Source organism: Hylobates moloch, unplaced genomic scaffold (genome assembly GCF_009828535.3).
Source record: "Hylobates moloch isolate HMO894 unplaced genomic scaffold, HMol_V3 SCAFFOLD_6, whole genome shotgun sequence".
Lineage (NCBI taxonomy): Eukaryota > Metazoa > Chordata > Mammalia > Primates > Hylobatidae > Hylobates > Hylobates moloch.
This window is the reverse complement of record NW_026652281.1, coordinates 81,192,550-81,217,751: the sequence shown is the minus strand read 5'-3', so window position 1 is coordinate 81,217,751 and position 25,202 is coordinate 81,192,550. Positions and strand designations below refer to the sequence as shown.

General features: G+C 50.5%; 1 protein-coding gene and 1 long non-coding RNA gene across 2 annotated transcripts in view; one reads left to right on the top strand and one right to left on the bottom strand.

The window, feature by feature from the left end:
* The window catches only part of ITGAL (integrin subunit alpha L), a 50,627-nt gene that overhangs the window by 4,592 nt on the left and 20,833 nt on the right, over nucleotides 1-25,202 (bottom strand). Inside the window, exons 12-28 of the mRNA XM_032155683.2 lie at nucleotides 24,312-24,463; nucleotides 23,826-23,963; nucleotides 22,392-22,589; nucleotides 22,120-22,250; nucleotides 19,521-19,681; nucleotides 19,266-19,417; nucleotides 14,236-14,325; nucleotides 12,893-12,946; nucleotides 12,731-12,804; nucleotides 11,313-11,454; nucleotides 8,053-8,163; nucleotides 7,578-7,657; nucleotides 7,402-7,488; nucleotides 4,697-4,772; nucleotides 1,470-1,583; nucleotides 856-912; nucleotides 666-764 (exon numbers count right to left, since the gene is read on the bottom strand). Coding sequence (XP_032011574.1) covers nucleotides 666-764; nucleotides 856-912; nucleotides 1,470-1,583; nucleotides 4,697-4,772; nucleotides 7,402-7,488; nucleotides 7,578-7,657; nucleotides 8,053-8,163; nucleotides 11,313-11,454; nucleotides 12,731-12,804; nucleotides 12,893-12,946; nucleotides 14,236-14,325; nucleotides 19,266-19,417; nucleotides 19,521-19,681; nucleotides 22,120-22,250; nucleotides 22,392-22,589; nucleotides 23,826-23,963; nucleotides 24,312-24,463 — 1,916 coding nt within the window. The remainder of the gene's footprint in view (nucleotides 1-665; nucleotides 765-855; nucleotides 913-1,469; nucleotides 1,584-4,696; nucleotides 4,773-7,401; nucleotides 7,489-7,577; nucleotides 7,658-8,052; nucleotides 8,164-11,312; nucleotides 11,455-12,730; nucleotides 12,805-12,892; nucleotides 12,947-14,235; nucleotides 14,326-19,265; nucleotides 19,418-19,520; nucleotides 19,682-22,119; nucleotides 22,251-22,391; nucleotides 22,590-23,825; nucleotides 23,964-24,311; nucleotides 24,464-25,202) is intronic.
* LOC131383827 (uncharacterized) lies at nucleotides 19,201-22,257 on the top strand. Its single transcript, XR_009214180.1, has 3 exons — nucleotides 19,201-19,391; nucleotides 19,604-19,832; nucleotides 22,145-22,257. It is a non-coding gene; the product is annotated as an uncharacterized LOC131383827 (long non-coding RNA).

The following is a 25,202-nucleotide window of genomic DNA, read 5'->3' as shown; positions in this document are numbered from 1 at the left end:
CTGCCCCCACCGCAACACAGTGGGGAGGGGCAGAGAAGGGGTTCCAGCGGGGTGCACCCATCTCTACACAACACTTTATTGTGGTATTCTTTTCTTTCTGGTTTTTTTTTTTTGAGATGGAGTCTTGCTCTGTCACCGAGGCTGGAGTGCAGTGGTGCCATCTTGGCTCACTGCAACCTCTGCCTCCCAGGTTTAAGGGATTCTCATGCCTCAGCCTCTCAAATAGCTGGGATTACAGGCATGTGCCACCACGCCCCGCTAAAGTCTTGTATTTTTAGTACAGACGAGGTTTCACCATGTTGGCCAGGCTGGTCTAGAACTCCCGACCTCAAGTGATCCACCCACCTAAGCCTCCCGAAGTGCTAGGATTATAGGCTTGAGCCCTGCTCCAGTCTCTACTGTGGCACCCTAATATGTCACTGCCCATTGTTGTAAGGAAACTTTTCTATAAAGAACACGTAGGAACTATCCATAGGCCCATGGAAACAGCATTGCAAATTTCACAGAAATCATGGTTCTCTTTCACCTGTGACTGTGTAAATGGGATTTTTCATCAAGATGGAAAAGAAAAATGGAGGCAGACTGTCTGGTGAGAGCCCACCCACAACAACCCCAGGCATCGGGGCCCCCACAGCGGCTCCACATCTGTTAGGAGTGGGGACTACCTCGATCTCTCCCACCAGCTCCAGGGTCCCGATCACTTGGACGAGGATATCCTGCCTGAAGACAACAGGGCAGCGGAACAGGGCTCCGGGGAGACAAGGCTGATGAGGATGAGGAAAGGGGGGTCAGGGTGGCCTCATTCCGACCCGGGTACCGCCCAGTCCCACCGTCTCTCAGCTCACACGCCCATACCTCAGCTGCATCCGGCAGCCTCTCCAGATCCTCATAGTGGCAGGGCACAGGAGGCTCCTAGGAACAAGTGGTAGGTCTTCAGTTAGAGCCTCCCCAACCCAGATAAGACACTGGCATCCCAGCTTTCCCCTGCCCTGGCCCTGCATGAGTTCAGACATCTCTGAGTCCAGCAGGATCTGAATTCATCCATCCTTACTCCCCACACACCCAGCCTTGCCCCCTTGATTTTTTTTTTCTTTGTTAGAGACAGGGTGTTGTTCTGTCGCCGAGGCTGGAGTGCGGTGGTGCGATCATAGCTCACTGCAGCCTCAAACTCCTGGGCTCAAAGGATCCTCCCGCCTCTGCCTCCTGAGTAGCTGAGCCCACGGGCACGGGCCACCATGCATGCCTGGCTAATTTTAAAATTTTTTCGTAGAGACTGGGGTCGTGTTATGTTGCCCAGGCTGGTCTCAAAATCCTGGCCTCAATGGATTCTCTCACTTCAGCTTCCCAAAGTGCTGGGATTTGGGAGGCAGAGCCACTGCACCTGGCCAAGCCCTGCCCTCTGTACCCTCAAATGCACCCACCCCCAAGACGTGGGGAGGGCAGCCCCTCCCTCTACAGGCAGCACTCACCATCTGCACGCTCCACTGGTGTGTGATGGGCCCCTCGCTGGGAGGCTGTGGCACCCCAACCACAGCCTCCAGGGTGGGTATGTTGTGGTCGTGGATGGAAGGCTGGATCCTCACCTGGCACAGAGGACAAAGGATGCAGAGCCCTGAATGCCAGCCACCCCAGCTGCCACCCAGACCCTGTGTGCCCTTGCACGTCTCTTCCAGTCCTCATTGGCTGAGTCCCCAGGGCCCTTGTCGGTTAGGCAGTGTCCAGTGACTGGGCGTGGCCAGCTTCCGTCCTCAGGGCCTTGCAGTGTGGCTTCCACGCTCTTCCAGCTTTCTCCACCCAGCACGCTCTCACACACCCTGCAAGGGCCTGCTCTAATATTATCTTTGAAGGCTTTGCTGACTCCCCAAGCACAGGGCAGCTCCCCTTCCTGGGCTCCCACAGCGTGCTCTGCGTCCCCAGCAGGATGGCGAAGGATCTGCTTGGATGTCTGCATCTCCACTAGAGCATGAACTCCCTGAGGACAGGAGCCATTCTTACTCCACCTCCAATCCCCTACTGCTTGACACAGTGCCGAGTGTGGTGGCTCACACCTGTAATCCCAGCACTTTGGGAGGCCGAGGTGGGTGGATCACTTGAGGTCAGGAGTTTGAGACCAGCCTGACCATGATGGTGAAACCCCGTCTCTACTAAAAATACAAACATTAGCCAGGCATGATGGCGCAATCCTGTAGTGCTGGGTACTCCAGAGGCTGAGGCAGGAGAATTACTTAAACCTAGGAGGCGAAGGTTGCAGTGAGCCGAGATCATGCCACTGCACTCCAACCTGGGCGACAGAGTGAGACTCCGTCTCGAAAAAAAAAAAAATTTCTGAGCACCTTTTATTAAAAAAAACAGCTACCTGTGTTAAGGCTGGGAGACTCAGGTATAAGAAAGTGACACAGAATTGGTACTAACAATGTCTCAGGAAGCAGGGAAATGTATCAATTAGAAGGATTCTATCATTTATTCATTCAACAAACATTTGTGGACACTTGAAATACCAGTTAAATTAAAAAGGCCAAATGTCAGGGGCAGTATTTGAATTTGACTGTGAAAGATGGACGGGATTTTTTTTTTTTTTTTGACAGAATATCACTCTGTCACCCAGGCTGTAGTGCGGTGGCACGATCACAGCTCACAACAACCTCCACCACCCAGGTTCAAGCAATTCTCCTGCCTCAGCCTCCCCAGTAGCTGGGACTACAGGCACACACCACCACACCTAGCTAATTTTTGTATTTTTAGTAGAGACAGGGTTTCATCATGTTGGCCAGGCTGGTCTTGAACTCCTGACATCAGGTGATCCACCCACCTGGGCCTCCCAAAGTGCTGGGGTTACAGGTGTGAGCCACCATGCCTGACCAGATGGACAGGATTTTAACAGATGAAGGAAGGAGAGGGCATCCAGGAAGAGACATGCAGGGAGCCAGGATGGTGCCAGGTGAGAGGGATGTGGCTGGAAGGAGGGTGCCTGGGAAGGAGAACAGGAGCTGAGGCTGGAAAGGAAGCCCAAGATCACACTATGGGGCCTGGAAGGCTTGAGAGTGAGGAGTTGGAGCAGCATCAAGGAGGTAGTGGGAAGTCACAGAAGGTGGCAGAGGAAGACAGTGGCTCCAGGGAGGTCCATCCCCTGCAGGCATGAGCTGGAAAGAGGCTGGGAGAGGCGGGTCATGGCCCATGTTGGGAGCCTCTCTCAATAGTCCAGTTGCAAGAAGGTGAGGAACTGGGTCTGGGCAGTAGCAGAAAAAGGACACAGACAACCAGACTCTGGGAGGCAGTGGGACAAGGCAGGAGGAAGGAGAAATTCACCCAGACACGTAAGTTTTCCTTGAGGAAGAGATGGTGCTTTCAAAAGATTCCACACAAGCCAGAGGAGACGCTGGCTTAGGGGAAGACAGCAAATTTGGTTTAGAATATGTTGAGACCAGGCCGGGCACAGTGGCTCATGCCTGTAATCCCAGCACTTTGGGAGGCCAAGGTGGGCGGATCACCTGAGGTCAGGAGTTTGAGACCAGCCTGGCCAACATGGTGAAACCCTGTCTCTACTAAAAATACAAACATTAGCCGGGCGTGGTGGCGGGCACCTGTAATCCCAGCTACTCAGGAGGCTGAGGCAGGAGAATCGCTTGAATCCAGGAGGTGGAGGTTGCAGTGAGCTGAGATTACGCCACTGCACTCCAACCTGGGTGACAGAGCAAGACTCTATCTCAAAAAAAAAGAAAAGAAAAGAAAAGAAAAGAAAAGGTAAAAATAAAGCACCAGGCACAGAACCTGGGTTTGGAGACTGGGCAGGATGCCAGCACCTAGCTAAATACCTAACTTAGAATAGGCCAGGTGCGGTGGCTCATGCCTGTAGTCCCAGTACTTTGGGAGGCTGAGGTGGGTGGATCACTTTAAGTCAGGAGTTCCAGACCAGCCTGGCCTACAGGGCGAAACTCCTTCTCTACAAAAAATACAAAAATTAGCTGGGCGTAGGGCCAGGCATGGTGGCTCACGCCTGTAATCCCAGCACTTTGGGAGGCCGAGGCGGGAAGATCACGAGGTCAGGAGTTCAAGATCAGCCTGGCCAACATGGTGAAACCCCATCTCTACTAAAAATACAAAAATTAGCCGGGTGTGGTGGTGTGTGCCTGTAATCCCAGCTACTTGGGAGGCTGAGGCAGGAGAACTGCTTGAACTCAGGAGGCAGAGGTTGCAGTGAGCCGAGACCATGCCACTGCCCTCCAGCCTGGGCGACAGAGTGAGACTCTGTCTCAAAAAAAAAAAAAAAAAATTAGCTGGGCATGGTGGTGGATGCCTGTAATCTCAGCTACTTGGGATGCTGAGACAGGAGAATTTCTTGAACTTGGGAGGCAGAGTTTGCAGTGAGCCGAGACTGTGCCGCTGCACTCAAGCCTGGGTAACAGAGCAAAGAATAGTAGCTCATTCAATGTCATTATGAAAAAGTAGGTTCTCTCTCAGTGTCCTCCTTGCTCTCAAGTCCTGTGATCTTGAAATAATGTATCCAGTGGCAGAAAGGAGTTAGCATATGCTGCTGCTGGAAGCCTGTAAGTGGAGGCTGTGATGCTCTAGAGAAAGGATTATTGAACAGGTGGATGGCTAGGATGAGGACTGTGTCTACTTGGTGCCTGCATCCTCAGTCCCCAGGATAAGGAATGAATGTGTGACCTATAAGGACCTTCCACACTGGGGTTCATACCTGGTAGATGTGCTTGACTTGGTGGATCTTGGGGCCTTTGGGGGTGAAACTGACATAGAGTGTAGAGTTTTCCTGGCTGCGGAGAGAGAAGGGCAGCAATGGAAGAACGAAGTGACAGCAACCTGGGCTCCAGGAAGCTTCTGAGCACCCAGCCACTGCGCTAGGAACTGCACAGATACCATCTCATTCAATCCCTACCACAACCTGCTCTTTCCCAGAAACTAAGGCTCCTGGACAGGGCGAGCCTCTTGTCCGAAGCCCCACAGTGGAGAGACAGGACTGGAGCCCAGGGAGGCGTGTCCAGTGGAGGCTATGTCCTCCCCACTGCACGCCACCTCACCAGTGTCTCCACTGTCCTCTGGGCCCTGCTCATCTCCTAGATGATCATATCCGCTGCTGATGCCCTTAACACCCATCCTTCCAACACACACTGCTGGGTGACCTTCCCAACATCACTCTCTAGTCCTTCCACTCACCTGCTCAGCACTGGCCAATGGCCCCCTACTGCGAGGGAGGGTCAGGTCCGAAGCCTCCCATGTCCAGGCTGTCTCCCCACTGCTCCCCTGCACACACCCGCCCTTGGCTAATCCTGCCCAATACCTGTCCCCCAGGTCTGCCCCACTGCTTCCTCCTTCCTTGCCTTTGTCTGGGCCATGGTCTCTGATGAGGACACCTAGGTTCCTTTTTAGCTCTTCCCCTAATGGCCTCATCCTCCAGACCCCAGTCCAAGCTGCACTTTCTCCACAAACCCTTCCATTTCTCCCCCAACCCACACTCACCTTTCCTGGCTCTAATTTCACGTCAGTATCATACTGTGTGGCATTGATGTTCAAAAGCACTGGAGGCCAGGCGCGGTGGCTCACGCCTGTAATCCCAGCACTTTGGGAGGCTGAGGCAGGCAGATCACCTGAGATCAGGAGTTCGAGACCAGCCTGGCCAACATGGTGAAACCTCGTCTCTACTAAAAATACAAAAATTAGCTGGACATGGTGGCAGGCACTTGTAGTCCCAGCTACTCGGGAGGCTGAGGCAGGAGAATTGCTTGAACCTGAGAGGAGGAGGTTGCAGTGAGCCAAGATTGTGCAACTGCACTCCAGCCTGGGCAACAGAGTGAGACTCTCTTAAAAAATAAAAAAATTTAAAAAGCGCTAGACACCTGAGCTCAGACACTGTCCCTGTCCTTCTCTGTCCTTCTGTAACTGAGCCAACTGGAAAAAGCCACTCGACTTTGAGTTTCCTTTTTTTTTTTTTTTTTCCAGACAGGGTCCCACTCTGTCACTCAGACTGGAGTGCAGTGGCGTGATCTCAGCTCACTGCAACCTCCTCCACCCGGGTTCAAGCAATTCTCCTGCCTCAGCCTCCCGAGTAGCTGGGATTATAGGTGTCTGCCACAATGCCGAGCTAATTTTTGTATTTTTAGTAGAGACAAGGTTTTATCATATTGACCAGGCTGGTCTTGAATTCCTGACCTCAAGTGATCCACCCACCTTGGCCTCCCAAAGTACTAGGATTACAGGTGTGAGCCACTGTGCCTGGCCAAGTTTCCTTTTCAATAAGCAAGAAGACCTGTAACAGGTTTTTTTGAAATAGCAAAAAACTGACATAACTCCCTCCATTTTTGTTGAAGAAATCTTTGTCCATTCCTGCCCATAGGCTAGGATGATTTTAGAGCACTGAGATAACATGCAAAAACAGCAATCATGTAGTTTTTAAAACTAAGTCTGGCATTAAGGGGGACGTATGTAAACAACTAACTATGTTTTGTTAAAGATTTATAGAAGCACTGTGATCTCACCAAGGACCAGAAGTTCCCAACCTCCTTGTATCCTCTCTGGTGCCCGGATGTCTGTGCTAAGTTACCTCTTGATCTCAACCCCTTTCTCTTCCCCCTACCCTTAACATTAAACATGGTCCTTTAGAACACTAGTTCTCTATCTTCTCAATTGCCTGGCTTTCCAGATAAACCTGCCTTTCCTCCCACCAACTCTTGCCTCTTAAGTCTGGCTTTCAAGTAACAAGCAGCCAGACCAGCGTTCAGTTACGAACCCAACTAGTGATCCCCATGGTTCCTTCCTGCTACCGCGTTCTGAGAGTCACTGACTCTGTGTGTGCATGAGTTTGGGCTCTCCCACTTGACTGTAAGCTCCCTGAGGGCAAGGGGTATTGTGATAACTTTTCTCCTATCTCTCCTGGCATTATCGGCCCCCAGGAGGGGAGAGAATCTAGGGTGACGGAAACAGTCAGGAGCTTGGCTGGGCCTTTGGAGTCAGACAGGCTGAAGCTCAGACCCTGGCTTTAGTACTTCCAGCTATTGGACCTTGGGTAAGTGCTGGCCTTCTCTGAGCCTCAGCCTGTTCATTGGTAAAATGGAGAGAGGCACAGCTGCCTCACAGAGGTGCTGAGGGCTCCAGGCAATGTCAGCAACTGTGCAGTGCAGCTGGCCCTCAGTCTGATATAAAATCAGTGTTCAATGAGCTTTTTCTTCCATCAGTAAATGCTGATCCTTCCCTGAGCTCTTCCAGGGCCGTCACATTTTGGAATGTTGAAAACTTTTGGGGTTGTGGTTGGAATCAGTTCTAATTACCCCAGGGGGCTCTAGGAAAGGAAGGAGGTTCAGAAGGAGAGCCCCAGGGGCAAAGTCGGGGCCCTGGGTTGGGAGACTGCAGTGGGAGGAGAGGGTTGGCTGTCTGCTGGGAAGGACTTACTCCTGGATGAGGACGTTGATGGGGTACAGGATGGGAATGACGGTAGTGGCCGAGTTGTCCTCCAGGAGGCCTGAGTCCTCATTGTTACTGCATTGGGGCAAGGAAGAGGCCAGTGTTAGGAGAAGGGCTTGGCCAGGTCTGAGACTATGGCAGGGATGTGGGTGGGGCCTGCTCACCAGGTCACATTGGCGTGCAACTCAACTGAGTCCCCCCAGGAGCTGTTTACCACAGTATTAAATATCATCTGCAGAGCAACCTGGCAGGAAAGGAGAGGGCAATGGAAATGGAAGGGGCATGAGGAGCAGCCTCACGGCCCCCACATCCAATCACCATCATCTCAGGGACCCCTTATCAAGTGCTCACTGCACCCCAAGCACTGAGCTAGGATTCTACCCATTGCAAAGATGAGGCAACCAAGGCTCCAGACGGTTAAGTCATGTCTATAAGGTCACAAAATGAATAACCCAATCCCAGCTTTGCCAGGCTCTCAAACATGATACAAAACAGATTCGCATACATTTCTCTTGGGTAGGGGCAAGGTACACCCTTCCTGACAATCACCTGCTCCCCCCTCCTCAGCCAAGAGCTCCCTGCCCTCCACCAGCTCAGGGCCCCTAGGCTGCTTGGTCCCTGGAGACTTGAAGCACTCACTGAGTGGCCTGCTTTGAAGATGGGAGAGCTCACATTGCAAGATAATGCCCTGGACAGAAGCTTGGACTCTTCAGGAAGCTCCTCGCAGCTCACAGGTATCTGGCTATGGGGCTGGAAGTGAAAGGAGGAAACAAGTTTGTTAATGGCCAAGTTTCCCCCAGAGGCCACCAGCCCTCCTGGCCTACCTCCCCCAGGGGCTCTGTCCCTGTCATGGAACCTTCTCAGCGGGAAAGGGCCCAAGAATCAGGGCTGCAGACAGAGGCTTAGTACAAAATAGTCACTGCAAGGCCAGGTAAGGTAGCTCACACTTGAAATCCCAGCACTTTGGGAGGCTGAGGTGGGAGGATTACTTGAGGCCAGGAGTTCGAGATCAGCCTAGGCAACAGTGAGACCCCATCTCTACAAAAAAAAAAAAAAAAATTTTTTTTTTTTTTTATAAATATAGTATCTTACTCTGTTGCCCAGGCTTGAGTGCAATGGTGCGATCTCCGCTCACTGCAACCTCTGACTCCCAGGCTCAAGCAATCCTCCTGCCTCAGCCTCCCGAGTAGCTGGGACTACAGGGATGTGCCACCATGTCCAGCTAATTTTTGTATTTTTAGTAGAGATGGAGTCTCTGTATGTCACTCAGGCTGCTCTTGAACTCCTGGGCTCAAGAGATCTGCCTGCCTTGGCCTAACAATGTGCTGGGATTACAAGTGTAAGCCTCTGCACCTGGCCTACAAAAAATTTTTAAAAATGAGCTGAGCATAGTGGGGCATGCCTGTTGTCCCAGCTATTAGGCAGGAGAATCACTTGAGCCCAGGAGTTTGAGGCTGCAGTGGGCTGTGCTTACGCCACTACACTTTAGCCTGGGCAACAGAGTGAGACCTTATCTCAAAAATAAAAGTTGGGTGTAGGGGGGTAATTGCAACACTATTTATAATACTGAAAAACTGGAAGTGCTCAAACAGGTCAAAGAGATAACAATGGCTCAGTAAAGTGTGGTACAATCAAAGAAGAGACTATTGTGAAGTTTTTAAAATGCCACTACCTCTATACATTCAGTAACCATTTAAAAAATGAGCCTGATCCTGGACTAAGCATTATTAAACCATTAATCTTCATCCCAATTTTGTAAAGGACGGATTTCAGTCTCAGACTCGCAAGGAAACAGATAAGGAAATAGAGGTTCAGGGAGGCTAAGGGACTTTCCCAAGGTGTCGTAACTGGGTAACAGTAGGGATCTGTAAGAACTTGAACACAGAACTGTTTGACTCCAGTTATTTTCTCTCTCTCTCTTTTTTGAGATGGAGTCTTGCTGTTGTCACCCAGGCTAGAGTGCAATAGAGTGATCTTGGCTCACTGAACATCCACCTCCTGGGTTCAAGTGATTCTCCTGCCTCAACCTCCCAAGCAGCTGGGATTACAGCCACATGCTACCACACCCAGCTAATTTTTGTATTTTTAGTAGAGATGGGGTTTCACCACGTTGCCCCGTCTGGTTTTGAACTCATGACCTCAGATGATCTGCCCACCTCAGCCTCCCAAAGTACTGGGATTACAGGCATGAGCCACCATACCCAGCCCAGTTTTTTTTTTTTTTTTTTTCCTGAGACAAGGTCTCGCTCTGTCGCCCAAGCTGGAGGGCAATGTTGTAATCATAGCTCACTGCAGCCTCAAACTCCTGGACTCCAGCGATCCACCCACCTCAGCCTCCTGAGTAGCAGGACTACAGGCACACCCCACCACACCTGGCTAATTATTTAATTTTGTGTAGAGACAGAGTCTTGCTCTGTTGCCCAGGCTAGAGTGCATTGGCATGATCATAGATCACTGCGGCCTCGAACTCTTGGGCTTAAGCACTTCTCCACCTCAGCCCCTGAGGTAGCTGGAATTGCAGGTGCATGCCACCACATCCAGCAAAGAAGCGTTTAATGTTGCTGTATAAGAATAATTCAGTTGGGTGCAGTGGCTCACGCCTGTAATCCCAGCACTTTGGGAGGCTGAGGCGGGCAGATCACCTGAGGTCAGGAGTTCAAGACCAGCCTGGCCAACATGGTGAAACCTCATCTCTACTAAAAATATAAAAATTAGCTGGGCATGGTGGCAGGCGCCTGTAATCCCAGCTACTCGGGAGGCTGAGGAAGGAGAATCACTTGAACCCGGGAGGCAGAGGTTGCAGTGAGCCGAGATCGCGCCATTGCAGTTTAGCCTTGGGGACAAGAGCAAGACTTCGTCTCAAAAAAAAAAATAGGCTTGGCGCCGTGGCTCACGCCTGTAATCCCAGCACTTTGGGAGGCTGAGGCAGGTGGATCATGAGGTCAGGAGCTCGAGACCATCCTGGCTAACACAGTGAAACCCCTCCTTTACTAAAAATACAAAAATTAGCCGGGCATGGTGGTGGGCGCCTGTAGTCCCAGCTACTCGGGAGGCTGGGGCAGGAGAATGGCGTGAACCCGGGAGGTGGAGTTTGCAGTGAGCCGAGATTGCGCCACTGCACTCCAGCCCGGGCGACAGAGCGAGACTCTGTCTCAGAAAGAAAAATAAATAAATTAATTAAAAAATAGTAATAATAAAATAAAAAGAATAATTCAAGTGTTCATCGACAGATAAATAGGTAAAATATGTTCTATACATAAAATGGAATATTACTCAACCTTAAAAAGGAAGGAAATTACACTGGTTCACACCTGTAATCCTAGCACTTTGAGAGGCTGAGGTGGGCAGATTGCTTGAGCTCAGGAGTTTGAGACTAGCCTGGGGAACATAGTGAGACCCTCTCTCTATTTAAATTTTTGTTTTTTTGTTTTGAGATGGAATCTTGCCCTATCACCCAGGCTGAGTGCAATGGCACAATCTTGGCTCACAGTAGCCTCTGCCTTGCAGATTCAAACGATTCTCCTGCCTCAGCCTTCCTAGTAGCTGGGATTACAGGCACACACCACCACACCTGGCTAATTTTTGTATTTTTTTTAGTAGAGACAGGGTTTCACCATGTTGGCCAGGCTGGTCTCAAACTCCCGACCTCAGGTGATCCGCCCGCCTTGGCCTCCCAAAGTGTTGGGATTACAGGTGTGAGACACCGCACCTAGCCTAAGAGGGTAAACCTTGTACCTCAGATCATACAGCTCGAGGCTGGGAACCCAGATATGACCCTAAGAACCCTGTCCACCCGCGGCTGCCCACGTGTTCAGGCTGTCCTGGCTGCCTGGGGCTCAAAGAAGGGGGCAGTGTTTGCGGAACGGATGCCCACAGGCAGGCGCTGTCCTCTCACCCACCTTCAGCATCTCCACCTTGCGGAAGGAGAGTCCCCGGGGGAAGTGCAGGTCCAGATGGACCCAGTAAGCATCTTCTTCCAAGTTACTCAGGCTCAGCTCCACAGAGAGGCTGGCAAAGGCAGTTAGACGCAGGGCTCTGGATCTGTGGGGGATGATCAGGGAAAAGTTAGGGGCCAAGATGGAGGAGGGAGGATCAGGGTGGGGAATATCAGAATTGAGGGATCTGGTGGGCCAGAAAGAAATAAATCAAAACCAATCATCTTTTATGCTCAGTTTTTTTTTTTTTTGAGACGGAGTCTCGCTCTGTCACCCAGGCTGGAGTGCAGTGGTGTGATCTCGGCTCACTGCAAGCTCTGCCTCCCGGGTTCACGCTGTTCTCCTGCCTCAGTCTCCCGAGTAGCTGGGACTACAGGCGCCCACCACCATGCCAGGCTAATTTTTTTTTGTATTTTTAGTAGAGATGGGGTTTCACTGTGTTAGCCAGGATGGTCTCAATCTCCTGACCTCGTGATCCACCCGCCTCGGCCTCCCAAAGTGCTGGGATTACAGGTGTGAGCCACCACCCCCGGCCTTTTTTTTTTTTTTTCTCTTTTTTGAGACAGAATCTCACTCTGTAGCCCAGGCTGGAGTGCAATGGCACAGTCTCGGCTTACTGCAACCTCTACCTCCAGAGTTCAAGCAATTCTCCTGCCTCAGCCTCCCAAGTAGCTGGGATTACAGGCATGCATCACCATGCCCGGCTAAGTTTTGTATTTTCAGTAGAGACGGGGCTTCACCATGTTGGCCAGGCTGGTCTCCAACTCCTGACCTCAGGTGATCTGCCTGCCTTGGCCTCCCAAAGTGCTGGGATTATAGGCATGAGCCGCCGCACCCGGCGGTGCTCAGACTTTCAGTTTTACAATTCTTGCAATCTCATTTACTGCTGACTGATAGGAGTTCCATGAGGGATTTGCTTTTTATTTTATTTATTTATTTTATTTATTTATTTTATTTACTTTTTATTTTTTAGAGCTAGGTCTTGCTCTGTCACCCAGGCTGGAGTGCAGTGGTGCTTACTGCAGCCTCGAACTCCTAGGCTCAAGCGATCCTCTTGCCTCAATCTCCCAAGTAGCTGGAAATACAGGCATGAGCCACCACGCCCAGCAAATTTTTAAATTTTTTTTTAGCGACAGGGTCTTGCTATGTTTCCCAGGCTGGTCTTGAACTCTTAGCCTTAACCAATCTTCCCCCTTTGGTTGGCCTCCTGAAGTGCTGGGATTACAGGCATGAGCCCCTGAGTTCAGCCTTGAATGTCTCAGAAAAGGAAACTAAGGCCCAAGAGAGGGAAGTGGTGTCTCCAAATGACATATCTGGTGAGTGCAGTGGGGGGTCTTAAAACAGAGTGGATGGGAGGCTGGAGGGTGGGAGGCCTTACTGACCTTGCAGGAGAGAAGGACACTCTCAGGTTTGCCTCACACTTCTTGTCCTCCCCACAGTTCTTCTCAAAAGGGATCTGAAACGCCAAGAAGAAAGGAGTAAGAGGCTCAGATCAGGAGGGACTTGGCCCCAGGCCTCTCTGCCTGCCCCTCCTCCCCTCTTACCTCCCAGGTTTCCGAGTGCAGGGAGGGTCTCAGGATGGGCGGTATGTCCTTGCCCTGCAGAGCGAGGGGTAGTGGGCAGGATGGAGAGAGGAGAGATTAGCTGAGGCAGCAGACCTCATGAAGGAGAGCTGGAGGGGCAGCTCAACTGGGCTGGCTGTGGTTGGCCCTGCCCGGGAGCCAGCTGCCTTTCCAGGGCTGCCGCACTCTGCTGCCTCAGCCCACTGCCATTTGTGCAGTCTTACTCTGCTGGCAGGTCTTTTTTTTTTTTTTTTTTTTTAAGACCGTCTTACTCTGTTGCCCAGGCTGGAGTGCAGTGGTGCAATCTCTGCTCACTGCAACCTCTGCCTCCTGGGTTCAAGCGATTCTTATGCCTCAGCCTCCTGAGTAGCTGGGATTACAGGCATCCACCACCACGCCTGGCTAATTTTTTAAAAATGTTTTTAGTAGAGATGGGTTTTCACCATGTTGGCCACGCTGGTCTCAGTCTCCCGGTCTCAAGCAATCCACCCCCCTCAGCCTTCCAAAGTGCTGGGATTACAGGTGTGAGCCACCACACCCGGCCGGCTCTTTTTTTTTTTCTTCTTCTTTAGAGACAGGGTCTCACATTGTTGCCTAGGCTGGAGTGCAGTGGCGCAATCATAGCTCAGTAGCTCACTGCAGCCTCAACCCTCTGGGCTCAAGTGATCCTCCCTGCTCAGGCTCCCAAGTAGCTGGGACTACAGGGGCGCACCATCACACCGACTAATTTTTTTTTTTTTTTTGAGAGGGAGTCTTTCTCTGTCCCCCAGGCTGGAGTGCAGTGGCGCGATCTTGGCTCACCGCAACCTCCACCTCCTGGGTTCACGCCATTCTTCTGCCTCAGCCTCCCGAGTAGCTGGGAATACAGGTGCCCGCCAACACGCCCGGCTAATTTTTTGTGTTTTTAGTAGAGACGGGGTTTCACCGTGTTAGCCAGGATGGTCTCGATCTCCTGACCTGGTGATCCACCCGCCTCGGCCTCCCAAAGTGCTGGGATTACAGGCTTGAGCCACCGCGCCCGGCTACACACCGACTAATTTTTTATGTTTTGTAGAAAGGGAGTCCCACTATGTTGCCCAGGCTGGTCTCAAACTCCTGGCCTCAAGTGCACCATCACAGCCGACTAATCTTTGTATTTTTAATAGAGATGGGGTTTCACCATGTTGGCCAGGCTGGTCTCAAACCCCTGACCTCAAGTGATCCACCCACTTCAGCCTCCCAAAGTGCTGGGATTACAGGAGTGAGCTGCCTGGCCATGGGCGGCTCTTCTTGCCAAATGGATTTCTCTGATAAACTCCCCACCATCCCTAGCCATCTCTTCTTACCGCCCTTTGGTCCCTCGGTGTCCCTTCCTCCTCCCAAAGAGAGAAATTCAGGGAAACATTGATGGGGGAGATGAGGTCTTGAACACATACCTGAGGGTGATAAGAATACAGCCTATATCATGAATATAACCTTTACCACACTTCCGATTAGATGTATACCTTGTCAGCATTTTACAAGTGATGAAATTCTGGTAGTTCTTTGTCTAAGACCCTACCAGTATTGAAAATCCACTGACTACATAGCAGATGTGTATAGAACACCCAGGGGGCTTCTCAGTAGTTATCATCCCTGAGCCCCAGTTCCCCAGCAGACATCACTAATCAATCCCAGCACTTTTTCCCCCACTGTGTCCTAACTGAAGCCCCTGAATTTTGACCTAAGCAGCCATTATCAAAGTTTGCATAAGAAAATTTCAGAATAACTAGAATATCCTAGTTCTAGAATTTTGTTCCTTGAGAATAGGGCTGGGACTTAGTCATTTGATATTACCAATGCCTGACACTGGCATTTCGTAGGTGCTCAAATTGTTTTTCACCTGAAGGTTCTACTAACCCTAAGAGGTAGGTATTATTACCCCAACATTTAAAATAAGGAAAATGAGCTCTCCCTTCCTTCCTTTTCTTTCTTCTCTTTTCCTTCCTTCCCTCTTTCTTGCTTTCTTCTTTTCTTTTCTTCTTTCTTCTTTTCCCTCCCTCCCTCCCCCCTTCCTCCCTCCCCCCCTTCCTCCCTCCCCCCGGCCTGCCTCCCTCCCTCCCTCCCTTCCTTCCTCCCTTGTCCTTCCTTCCTTCCCTTCTTTTTTTCTCTTTCTCTTTCATCCTCCCTCCTCCGCGCCCCTCTAGAAAAGAAAAAAAAGAAAATGAAAACTAAAAAGGTGGCACAATTGTCCTAAGAACTTGGAGTGACAGTCAAGATTTGAACCCAAATCTGTCCAAATCCAAAGTCCAGGATCTTTCCACCATGTCACACTGCTTTCTTTTCCGCATATTTATGTTTAAAATGTCTAAATCTTTTTTTTTTTTTGCGACGGAGTCTTGCTCTGTCGCCCAGGCTGGAGTGCAGTGGCGCAATCTTGGCTCACTGCAAGCTCCACCTCCCAGGTTCACGCCATTCTCCTGCCTCAGCCTCTCCGAGTAGCTGGGACTACAGGCGCCCGCCACCATGCCCGGCTAATTTTTTGTATTTTTTAGTAGAGACGGGGTTTCACCGTGGTCTCGATCTCCTGACCTCGTGATCCGCCCGCCTCGGCCTCCCAAAGTGCTGGGATTACAAGTATGAGCCACTGCGCCTGGCCCTAAAATGTCTAAATCTTATAAGAGGTGGAATGAGAGTAGGCAGAGGGGCACTGAGTAGAAGTTTGAATGAAATAGAGGGTGAGTCGATAATTGAAACTGGGTGATGAGGACCTGGGGATTCATTAAACTATTTTTTTCTAGTTTTGTATGATTCACATTCCCATAATAAAAAGTTTAAAACAGGCTGGGCGCAGTGGCTCACACCTGTGATCCCAGCACTTTGGGAGGCCGAGGTGGGTGGATCACCTGAGGTCAGGAGTTTGAGACCAGCCTGGCCAGCATGGTGAAACCCCGTCTCTATTAAAAATACAAAAATTAGCCAGGCATGGTGGTGCGCGCCTATAATCCCAGCTACTTGGTAGGATGCAGTAGGAGAATTACTTGAATCCAGGAGGCAGAGGCTGCAGTGAGCCCAAATCATAATAATGCATGCATTCTAGCCTGGGCAACACAGTGAGACTCCATCTCAAAAAAAAAAAAAGTTTAAAACAAACTTCAAATTCTTATGTCCCAATCCTATACTGTCTTATATGAATTTTTTTTTTTTTTTGAGATGGAGTTTCACTATCATTGCCTAGGCTGGAATGCAATGGCACGATCTCGGCTCACTGCAACCTCCGCCTCCTGGGTTCAAGTGATTCTCCTGCCTCAGCCTCCTGAGTAGCTGGGGTTACAGGCTCCTGCCACCGCAACTGGCTAATTTTTTGCATTTTTAGTAGAGATGGGTTTTCACCATGTTGACCAGGCTGGTCTCAAACTCCTGACCTCAAGTGATCCACCCACCTCAGTCTCCCAAAGTGCTGGGATTACTGGCATGAGTCACCACGCCTGGCCGTTTATGAAATATTTAAAAGAACATAACAATTTGATATCAATCCCTTTCTTTTTTTTTTTTTTGAGATGGAGTCTCACTCTGTTGCCCAGGCTGGAGTGCAGTGGCGCCATCTCGGCTCACTGCAAGCTCCACCTCCCGGGTTCATGACATTCTCCTGCCTCAGCCTCCCAAGTAGCTGAGACTACAGGCACCCACCACCACGCCCAGCTAACTTTTTTGTATTTTTAGTAGAGACGGGGTTTCACGGTGTTAGCCAGGATGGTCTCAATCTCCTCACCTCGTGATCCGCCCACCTCGGCCTCCCAAAGTGCTGGGATTAGAGGCGTGAGCCACTGCGCCCGGCCATATTAATCCCATTTTTTGACAGGATTGCTTATAAGCAACTGAATCTGGGTATTTCAACAGTTGTTTAAACTTTATTTTTTTGGAGACAGAGTCTCATTCTGTTGCCCAGGCTGGAGTGCAGTGGCACAATCACAGCTCACTGCAACCTCCATCTCCTGGGTTCAAGCAATCCTCCTACTTCAGCCTCCCAGGTAGCTGGGACTACAGGTGCACTCCACCAAGACTGGCTAATTTTTTTGTATTTTTTGTAGAGAAGGGGTCTCGCTATGTTGCCCAGGCTGGTGTTGAACTCCTAAGCTCAAGCGATCCACCTACTTCAGCCTCTCAAAGTGCTGGCATGAGCCACCGTGCCTGGCCTGTTTAAACTTTTTTAAAAACTTTTTTTCCCACGTGCCATACATGAGACTTAATTTAAAAACTTTAAAAAATACCCTAAGTTTTTCTGGGATGCATTATATGTACCTGGCAAATAACGACATACCATGATGATTGAATATTCTGTAAAAATTAAATATTTTAATATTTCTTTTTTTTTTTGAGATGGAGTTTCACTCTTGTTGCTCAGGCTGGAGTGCAATGGCACGATCTCGGCTCGCTGCAACCTCCACCTCGTGGGTTCAAGTGATTTTCCTGCCTCAGCTTCCCACGTAGCTGGAATTACAGGCATGGGCCACCACGTCCAGCTAATTTTGTACTTTTTTTTAGTAGAGATGGGGTTTGTCCATGTTGGCCAGGCTGGTCTTGAACTGCCAATTTCAGGTGATCTGCCCACCTCGGCATCCCAAAGTGCTGGTACTACAGGTATGAACCACTGCACCCAGCCAAATATTTTAATATTTCATAATTTAAAATTATGAAAGCTGTATAGCAGCATTAATATATAATGTATGAAAAGAGTAGGGAAAAATAGTAACTACATTGCCATTGTAATCATGTTAAAAATGCCCATAAATATATTAAAAAGTAGAAGGTGCTGGGCACGGTGGCTCGCGCCTGTAATTCCAGCACTTTTGGAGGCCAAGATAAGAGGATTACTTGACACCAGAGGTTTTAGACCAGCCTGGGCAACACAGCAAGACCCTGTCTCTACAAAAACTATTTTTTTTTTTTGAGATGGAGTTTCACTCTTGTTGCCCAGGCTGGGGTGCAATGGCGCGATCTTGGCTCACTGCAACCTCTGCCTCCTGGGTTCAAGCAATTCTCCTGCCTCAGCCTCCCAAGTAGCTGGGATTACAGGCATGTGCCAACACACGCAGCTAATTTTGTATTTTTAGTAGAGATGGGGTTTCACCATGTTGGCCAGGCTGGTCTCGAACTCCTGACCTCAGGTGATCTGCCCACCTTGGCCTCCCAAAGTGCTGAGTCACCATGCTTGGCCTATAAAAACATTTTGAAAAATTATCTAGATGTGGTGGTGCATGCCTGTAGTCCTAGCTACTCGGGAGGCTGAGGTGGGAGGATCATTTGCACCCAGAAGTTGGAGGCTACAGTGAGCCACGATTGCATTACTCCACTCCAGCCTGGACAATAGAGCAAGGCCCTGTCTCTAAAAAAATTTTTTTAATAAAAAATTTAAAAAATTAAAAAACTAGAAGCAGCCAGGTGCAGTGGTGTGCACTTGTAGTCCCTGCTACTCAGGAAGCTGAGGCAAGAGAACCTCTTGAGGCCAGAAGTTAGAGTCCAGCCTGGGCAACACAGTAAGACCCCCATCTCTAAAAATATAAAATATGGCCGGGCGCAGTGGCTCATGCCTGTAATCCCAGCACTTTGGGAGGCTGAGGTAGGAGGATCACCTGAAGTCAGGAGTTTGAGACCAGCCTGGCCAACATGATGAAACCCCCAACTCTACTAAAAATACAAAAATTAGCTGGGCATGGTGGCACGCACCTGTAATCCCAGCTACTCGGGAGGCTGAGGCAGGAGAATCGCTTGAACCCGGGAGGTGGAGGCTGTAGTGAGCCGAGATCATGCCACTGCACTCCAGCCTGGGCGATACAGCGAGACTCTGTCTCAAATAAATAAATAAATAAATAAATAATATAAAATAGGCCAGGAGCGATGGCTCATGCCTATAATCCCAGCACTTTGGGAGGCCAATGCAGGCAGATCACCTGAGGTCAGGAGTTCGAGACCAGCCTGACTAACATGGTGAAACCCTGTCTCTACTAAAAATACAAAGATTAGCTGGGCGTAGTGGCAGGTGCCTGTAATCCCAGGTACTTGGGAGACTGAGGCAGGAGACTTGCTTGAACCCAGGAGGCGGAGGTGGCTGTGAGCCGAGATCGTGCTGTAGTGAGTGAGACCATGCCACTGCACTACAGCCTGGGCGACAGAGCGAGACTCTGTGTCAAAATATGTGTGTGTATATTTATATATATATAAAATTTTTTAAAAACACTAGAAGAAAATATGCTAAGGGTGTTATTACTACCATTGCACAGGAGAGGAAGTGACAGCACAGAGGGATGGAAGTGACGTGTCACCCACTGGATAGAGACAGAGCTGAGCCTGCCCCTGCAGGTAGTTCATCCCAGAGCATTGGCGCTGGCTCCCTTACCGGGAAATGAAATGAGAAGTCAGTGCAGGACATGCTGGTGGTGACAGCTATGTTCCTTCTGAGTTCATGTCTCCCTCCTGGGAACAACCCTCGTCTTCTGGTCCGGTGGCCATCCAGCTGCAGAGTGTAAGTGAGATTGGCAACCAGGCGGCCTGGGCAGGGCGGAAAAGGCAAGAGTTGAATGATGGGGGATCCCAGGCCATAAGCCTGGATTTGGGGCGGCAGCTGCCCTGGGAGCAGGAGGAGAGCTCTGACCTTGGAACTGGGGGATGAGAGACTTGATCTGGAAACAGATTGTGATATTAACTCCTTCTTTCATCTTGTTACTGGTTGAAAAGGAGCACTCCACTTCATGCACTGGGATCTCAGCTGGAGAGAAGGACATCAGGGTGACCACATCCACCACGGGCCGGGAGCTGCAGGGCAGAAGGCAACCAACTCTCTCCCTCCAACCCAACTGCACGTCCCCCCTCAGATGTGGGGCTCCCACCAGCAAAGCCAGAGAACTCTCCTTCCCTAAAGCAGACCTCAACATGTCACTGTCTCCTCTTAAGGAAAATAATAATGGTACTTTTTATTTATTTATTTATTTTGAGATAGGGTCTCACCCTGTTGCCCAGGCTGGAGTGCAGTGGCATGATCACAGCTAACCACAGCCTCGGCCTCCCAGGCTCTAGTGATCCTCCCACCTCAGCCTCCCAAGGATCTGGGACCACAGGCATGTGCCACCACACCCGGCTAACTTTAAATAAATTTTTGTAGAGAAGGGATCTTCCTTTGTTGTTCAGGGTGGTCTTGAACTCCTGAGCTCAAGCAATCCTCCTGGCTTGGGCTCCCAAAGTGCTGGGATTATAGGTGTGAGCCACCATGCCTGGCCAATAATGATGATAACTAATTAGGGCTCCCAGTTCATTCTAGCACTCTCCGACCCATTTTCCATGAAGAAGAGAAAGCTCTCAGGAAGAGAAATCATACTGAGTTACTTTCATGCTTATGTTTAAGCCTTCAGTGATGCTTGCATGAGTTTTATTATGCTTCATAATAAAGTCGCAGCTTTTGTTGTTGTTAGAGCCTTGCTTTGTTGCTCAGGCTGGGGTGCAGTGGTGCAGTCATAGCTCACTGCATCCTCACACTCCTGGCCTCCAGCGATCCTCTTGTCTCAGACTCCTGTGTAGCTGGGATTACGGGAGTGAGCCCCAGCGCCTGGCTCCTATTTATTTATTTTGTTTTTTGAGATCCACCTCTTGGGCTCAAGCAATTCTCCTGCCTCAGCCTCCCGAGTAGCTGGGATTACAGGTGCATGCCACCATGCCCAGCTAATTTTTGTATTTTTAGTAGAGATGGGGTTTCAACAGGTTGGCCAGGCTGGTCTTGAACTCCTGACCTCAAATGATCCACCCGCCTCGGCCTCTCAAAGTGCTGGATTACAGGCATGAGTCATTGCATCCGGCCTATTTAGTATTTTTTTGTGATAGGATCTCACTCTGTCGCTCAGGCTGGAGTGCAGCGGCATGATCACAGCTCACTGCAACCTCAACCTCCCAGGCTCAAGTCATCCTCCTGCCTCAGCCTCCCAAGTAGCTGGGCCTACAGTCACACACCACCATACCTGGCCAATTAAAAAAAAAAAAGAAAAGGGCTGGGCACAGTGGCTCATTCTGTAATCCTAGCACTTTGGGAGGCCAAAACAGGCAGATCCCTTGAGGTCAGGAGTTCAAAACCAGCCTGGCGAACATGGCAAAACCCCGTCTCTACTAAAAATACAAAAAAATTAGCAGGGCATGGTGGTGCATGCCTGTGATCCCAGCTACTTGGGAGGCTGAGGCAGGAGAATCGCTTGAACCCAGGAGGTGGAGGTTGCAGTGAGCCAAGATTGCATCACTGCACTCTGGCCTGGGCAACAGTGCAAGACTCTTTCTCAAAAGAAAAAAAAAAAGTACAGATCGTATCCCACTGTGTTGCCCAGGCTGGTCTCAAACTCTTGAGCTCAAGTAATCCTCCTGCCACAGCCTCTCAAAGTGCTGGGATTACCCACATGAGCCACCACACCCTGTTAATCTTTTTTTTTTTTTTTTTTTTGAGGCAGAGTCTCACTCTGTCACCCAGGCTGGAGTGCAGTGGCACGATCTCGGCTCACTGCAAGCTCTGCCTCCCGGGTTCACACCATTCTCCTGCCTCAGCCTCCCGAGTAGCTGTGACTACAGGCGCCCGCCACCACGCCCAGCTAATTTTTTGTATTTTTAGTAGAGACAGGGTTTCACCGTGTTAGCCAGGATGGTCTCCATCTCCTGACCTCATGATCAGCCCGCCTCGGACTTCCGAAGTGCTGGGATTAGAGGTGTGAGCCATTGCGCCCGGCTGCCACACCCTGCTAATTTTTAATTATATGTTTTCCAATATATAAGCTCTCTCTGGGATTACAGGTGTGAGCCACTGTGCCTGGCCTGGAAGACCATATATTAAAAAAATAAAAATTAGGCCATGCATAGTGGCTCCTGCCTGTAATTCCAGCACTCTGGGAGGCTGAGGAGAAAGCATAGTTTGAGACCAGGAGTTTGAGACCAGCTGGGGCAACATAGCAAGTCCCCATTGCTACCAAAAAAAAAAAAATTAGCCAGGTGTGGTGGCGAGCACCTGTAGTCCCAGCTACCCGGGAGGCTGAGGTGGGAGGATCACTGAAGCCCAGCAGTTCGAGGCTGCAGTGAGTTATGATCATGCCACCGCACTCCAGCCTGAGCAACAAAGAGAGACCCTGTCTCTAAAAAAAACCAAAATAAATAAATAAAATAAAATATAAACAAAACATAGGATAAGAGCTGGGGTCATCAGGTGTGACCCGGGAGCCCCATCTCACCTCAGCACGATCATCTGGCTCTCAGCCCCCACAGCCACGTCTGCCAAGCCGTCCCCTTCAAGGTCCTTCACCCCATGGATGGAGCGTCCAAACCACCGAATTCCTGGGAGCACCTGGGTCCCTTCTATCCGCTGAGAGCAAGAAAGAAATTACCACTAAGCTGAGGAGAGGTAGGTTGGAGGGAGGGAAGGATCGGGCTGGGGAGTGGGGCCTGGGCTTGGGGGCTTAGGGCACCTGAGAATGGAGTGTGATTGGCATGCAGCATACGTCACCTGACTTGGCTGGGGGCTAAGCCCCCCGTGCCTCCCATTGAAGATGTACACAGCCCCCTCCTCCTCCAGAGGGGCCCCCACAGCCACGTCCAGCAGCCCATCGCCGTTGATGTCTGTCAGAGCAGTGATGGCTTCTCCAAACCGCCCGAGTGGGTAGCCAGGGTCCCCCTGCAGCTCTGAGACTTCTTCAAACCCCAACTAGGAAGTGGCAAGAGACAGGTCACACCCGAGTCACTCAGCAAGCTGTCACAGAACAACTGAGTGAAGAATGCTAAAGAAACGTAAGATGGGGTCCCTCACAGAATGGGAATGGTGCTGTTAGACTAACCAGGGTTCAAGCACCAGCCCAGCCTCTTACTGTCCTCTTACTGTGACCTTGTGGTTTCAGACATCCCCCTACTGAGCCTTGGGGTTTCCATTTATATATATACATTTTTTTGATAATTTTTTTTTGAGATGGAGTCTTGCTCTGTCACACAGGCTGGAGTGCAGTGACGCAATTGCAGCTCACTACAGCCTCGAACTTCTGGGCTCAAGCGATCCTCACACCTCAGCCTCCCAAATAGCTGGGACTACAGGCATGTACCACCACATCTGGCTAACTTTAAAGTTTTAATTTATTTATTTTTATTTTTGTAGAAACAGGGTCTTGTCATGTTGCCCAGGCTGGCCTTGAACTCCTGGCTTCAAGCAATCATCTTGCCTCAGCCTCTCAAAGTGCTGGGATTACAGGCCTCTGCACCCCAGGGATTCTCATTTATAAAATAAAGCTTGTAGTATCTCAGCAGGTGGTCATGAGGAAAGTGAGGTCGTATCTACAAAAAGTTTGGCGCTGCCTGCCAGGTGCAGCGGCTCACGCCTGTAATCCGAGCACTTTGGGAGGCTGAGGCGGGTGGATCACCTGAGGTCAGGATTAGAGACCAGCCTGGCCAACATGTCGAAACGCTGTCTCTACAAAAATTAGCTGGGTGTGGTGGCAGGCACCTGTAATCTGAGCACTTTGGGAGGTCGAGGCGGGTGGATCACCTGAGGTCAGGAGTTCGAGAGCAGCCTGACAAACATGATGAAACCCCGTCTCAACTAAAAATACAAAAATTAGCTGGTCATGGTGGCACACGCCTGTAATCCCAGCTACTCGGGAGGCTGAGGCAGGAGAATCCCTTGAACCCGGGAGGTGGAGGTTGTGGTGAGCCAAGATCGCGCCACTGCACTCCAGCCTGGGCCATAAGAGCGAGACTCTGTCTCAAAAGAAAAAAGCAATATTGGCACTGGACCCTGCGTACAGTCTTTCCCCAGTGAGGATTCACTATTGCCTCTCTGTCGTTCTAAGTTTGATCGCCACGTGACCAGACAGAGAAAGCCTTCAGAATAACTGGGAGCTGCGAATCTCTGCTGCTCTGCCTCCTCCCCCTCAGCTCCAGATCCTGGCCCCACCTGTCTTCTCTGGTAGATAAACACCCGGCCTCCTCTCTGCTCCCCGTAGAACAGTGGGGCACCAATCAGCAGCAGCTCTGTCTCCCCATCTTGGTCCACGTCGACGCCGCACAGCTCCCCACCGAAATAAGAGCCAATCTGTGGGGAGAGGCAGGTGTTTGGGGAAGCGCCTGTGGGAACAGCAGGGGTTGGCAGGGAGATACCTGTACCGCGTTCATCTTATGCCACTCCCTCAAATTCAGGTTCCAATCCTGGATCCACCCCTAGTCTATATGCATTAAGACAAGGTGGGCTCTTTGAGGTTCAGTTTCTTAAACTAGAGAGGGAGATGACAGGGCTTACTCCGTGTGTTATGAGGGACGAATGTGATCATGTTTAGCACAGGGCCTGCCACATGGTAAGTGGATGAGCATTCAAAGGACAGAAAGGAGTGTGACGTGTGTCCCGCCAGTCCCTGATCTGCAGGTGCCCTCGGACTGTGCGCACCTGGGTCCCACGGATTGTCTGGACCTGGCTCCAGCGTCCTCCGCCCTGTGGCTCTTGGAACAGCAGCACTCGGCCCACGTGCTGGTATCGAGGGGCTCCCGAGGCCAGCAACAAAGTCTTTTCCTGGGAGGGCAGCCAGGTCACGGTGTAACCTGAGGAAAGTGTGCGGGGCGTGGAGTTAGGAACAGAGGATGCTGAAAGAACACTCAGCAGGAGAGGGGCAGGGGCCCCAGGGATTTGGGTTAGCTGCAGAGATGCATGGAAACAGCTGAAGACCTTCTCCTGAGAAAAGCATCTACGTGCTCCCAGCCAAACAAATCCTGCCATCTTGGGGATGGCATGTCTTCAACTGTGGGTGACATGCACACCCAGGGAAAAGCAGCCATGCACAACAAGCGTAGCATGGAGCCTCTTCTGAGCCTCAGTTTACCTGAGGATTAGTAAGGAAGACTCCATTCTTTTTTCTTTTTTAGAGACAGAGTCTCACTCTCTTGCCCAGGCTGGAGTGCAATGGTGTGATCTCAGCTCACTGCAACCTCTGCCTCCCGGGTTCAAGCAATTCTCCTGCCTCAACCTCCCAAGTAGCTGGGATTACAGGCGCCCAGCCACCATACCCAGATAATTTTTTGTATTTTTAATAGAAACAGGGTTTTGCCATGTTGGCCAGGGTGGTCTCGAACTCCTGGCCTCAGGAGATCCACCCACCTCAGCCTCCCAAAGTGCTGGGGTTACAGGCATAAGCCACTGTGCCCGGCCTCTTTTTTCTTAAATAATAAAATAAAATAGGAGTCCCGGTGCAGTGGCTCATGCCTGTAATCCCAGAACTTTGGGAGGCCGAGGCGGGTGGATCATAAGGTCAGGAAATTGAGACCATCCTGGCTAACACAGTGA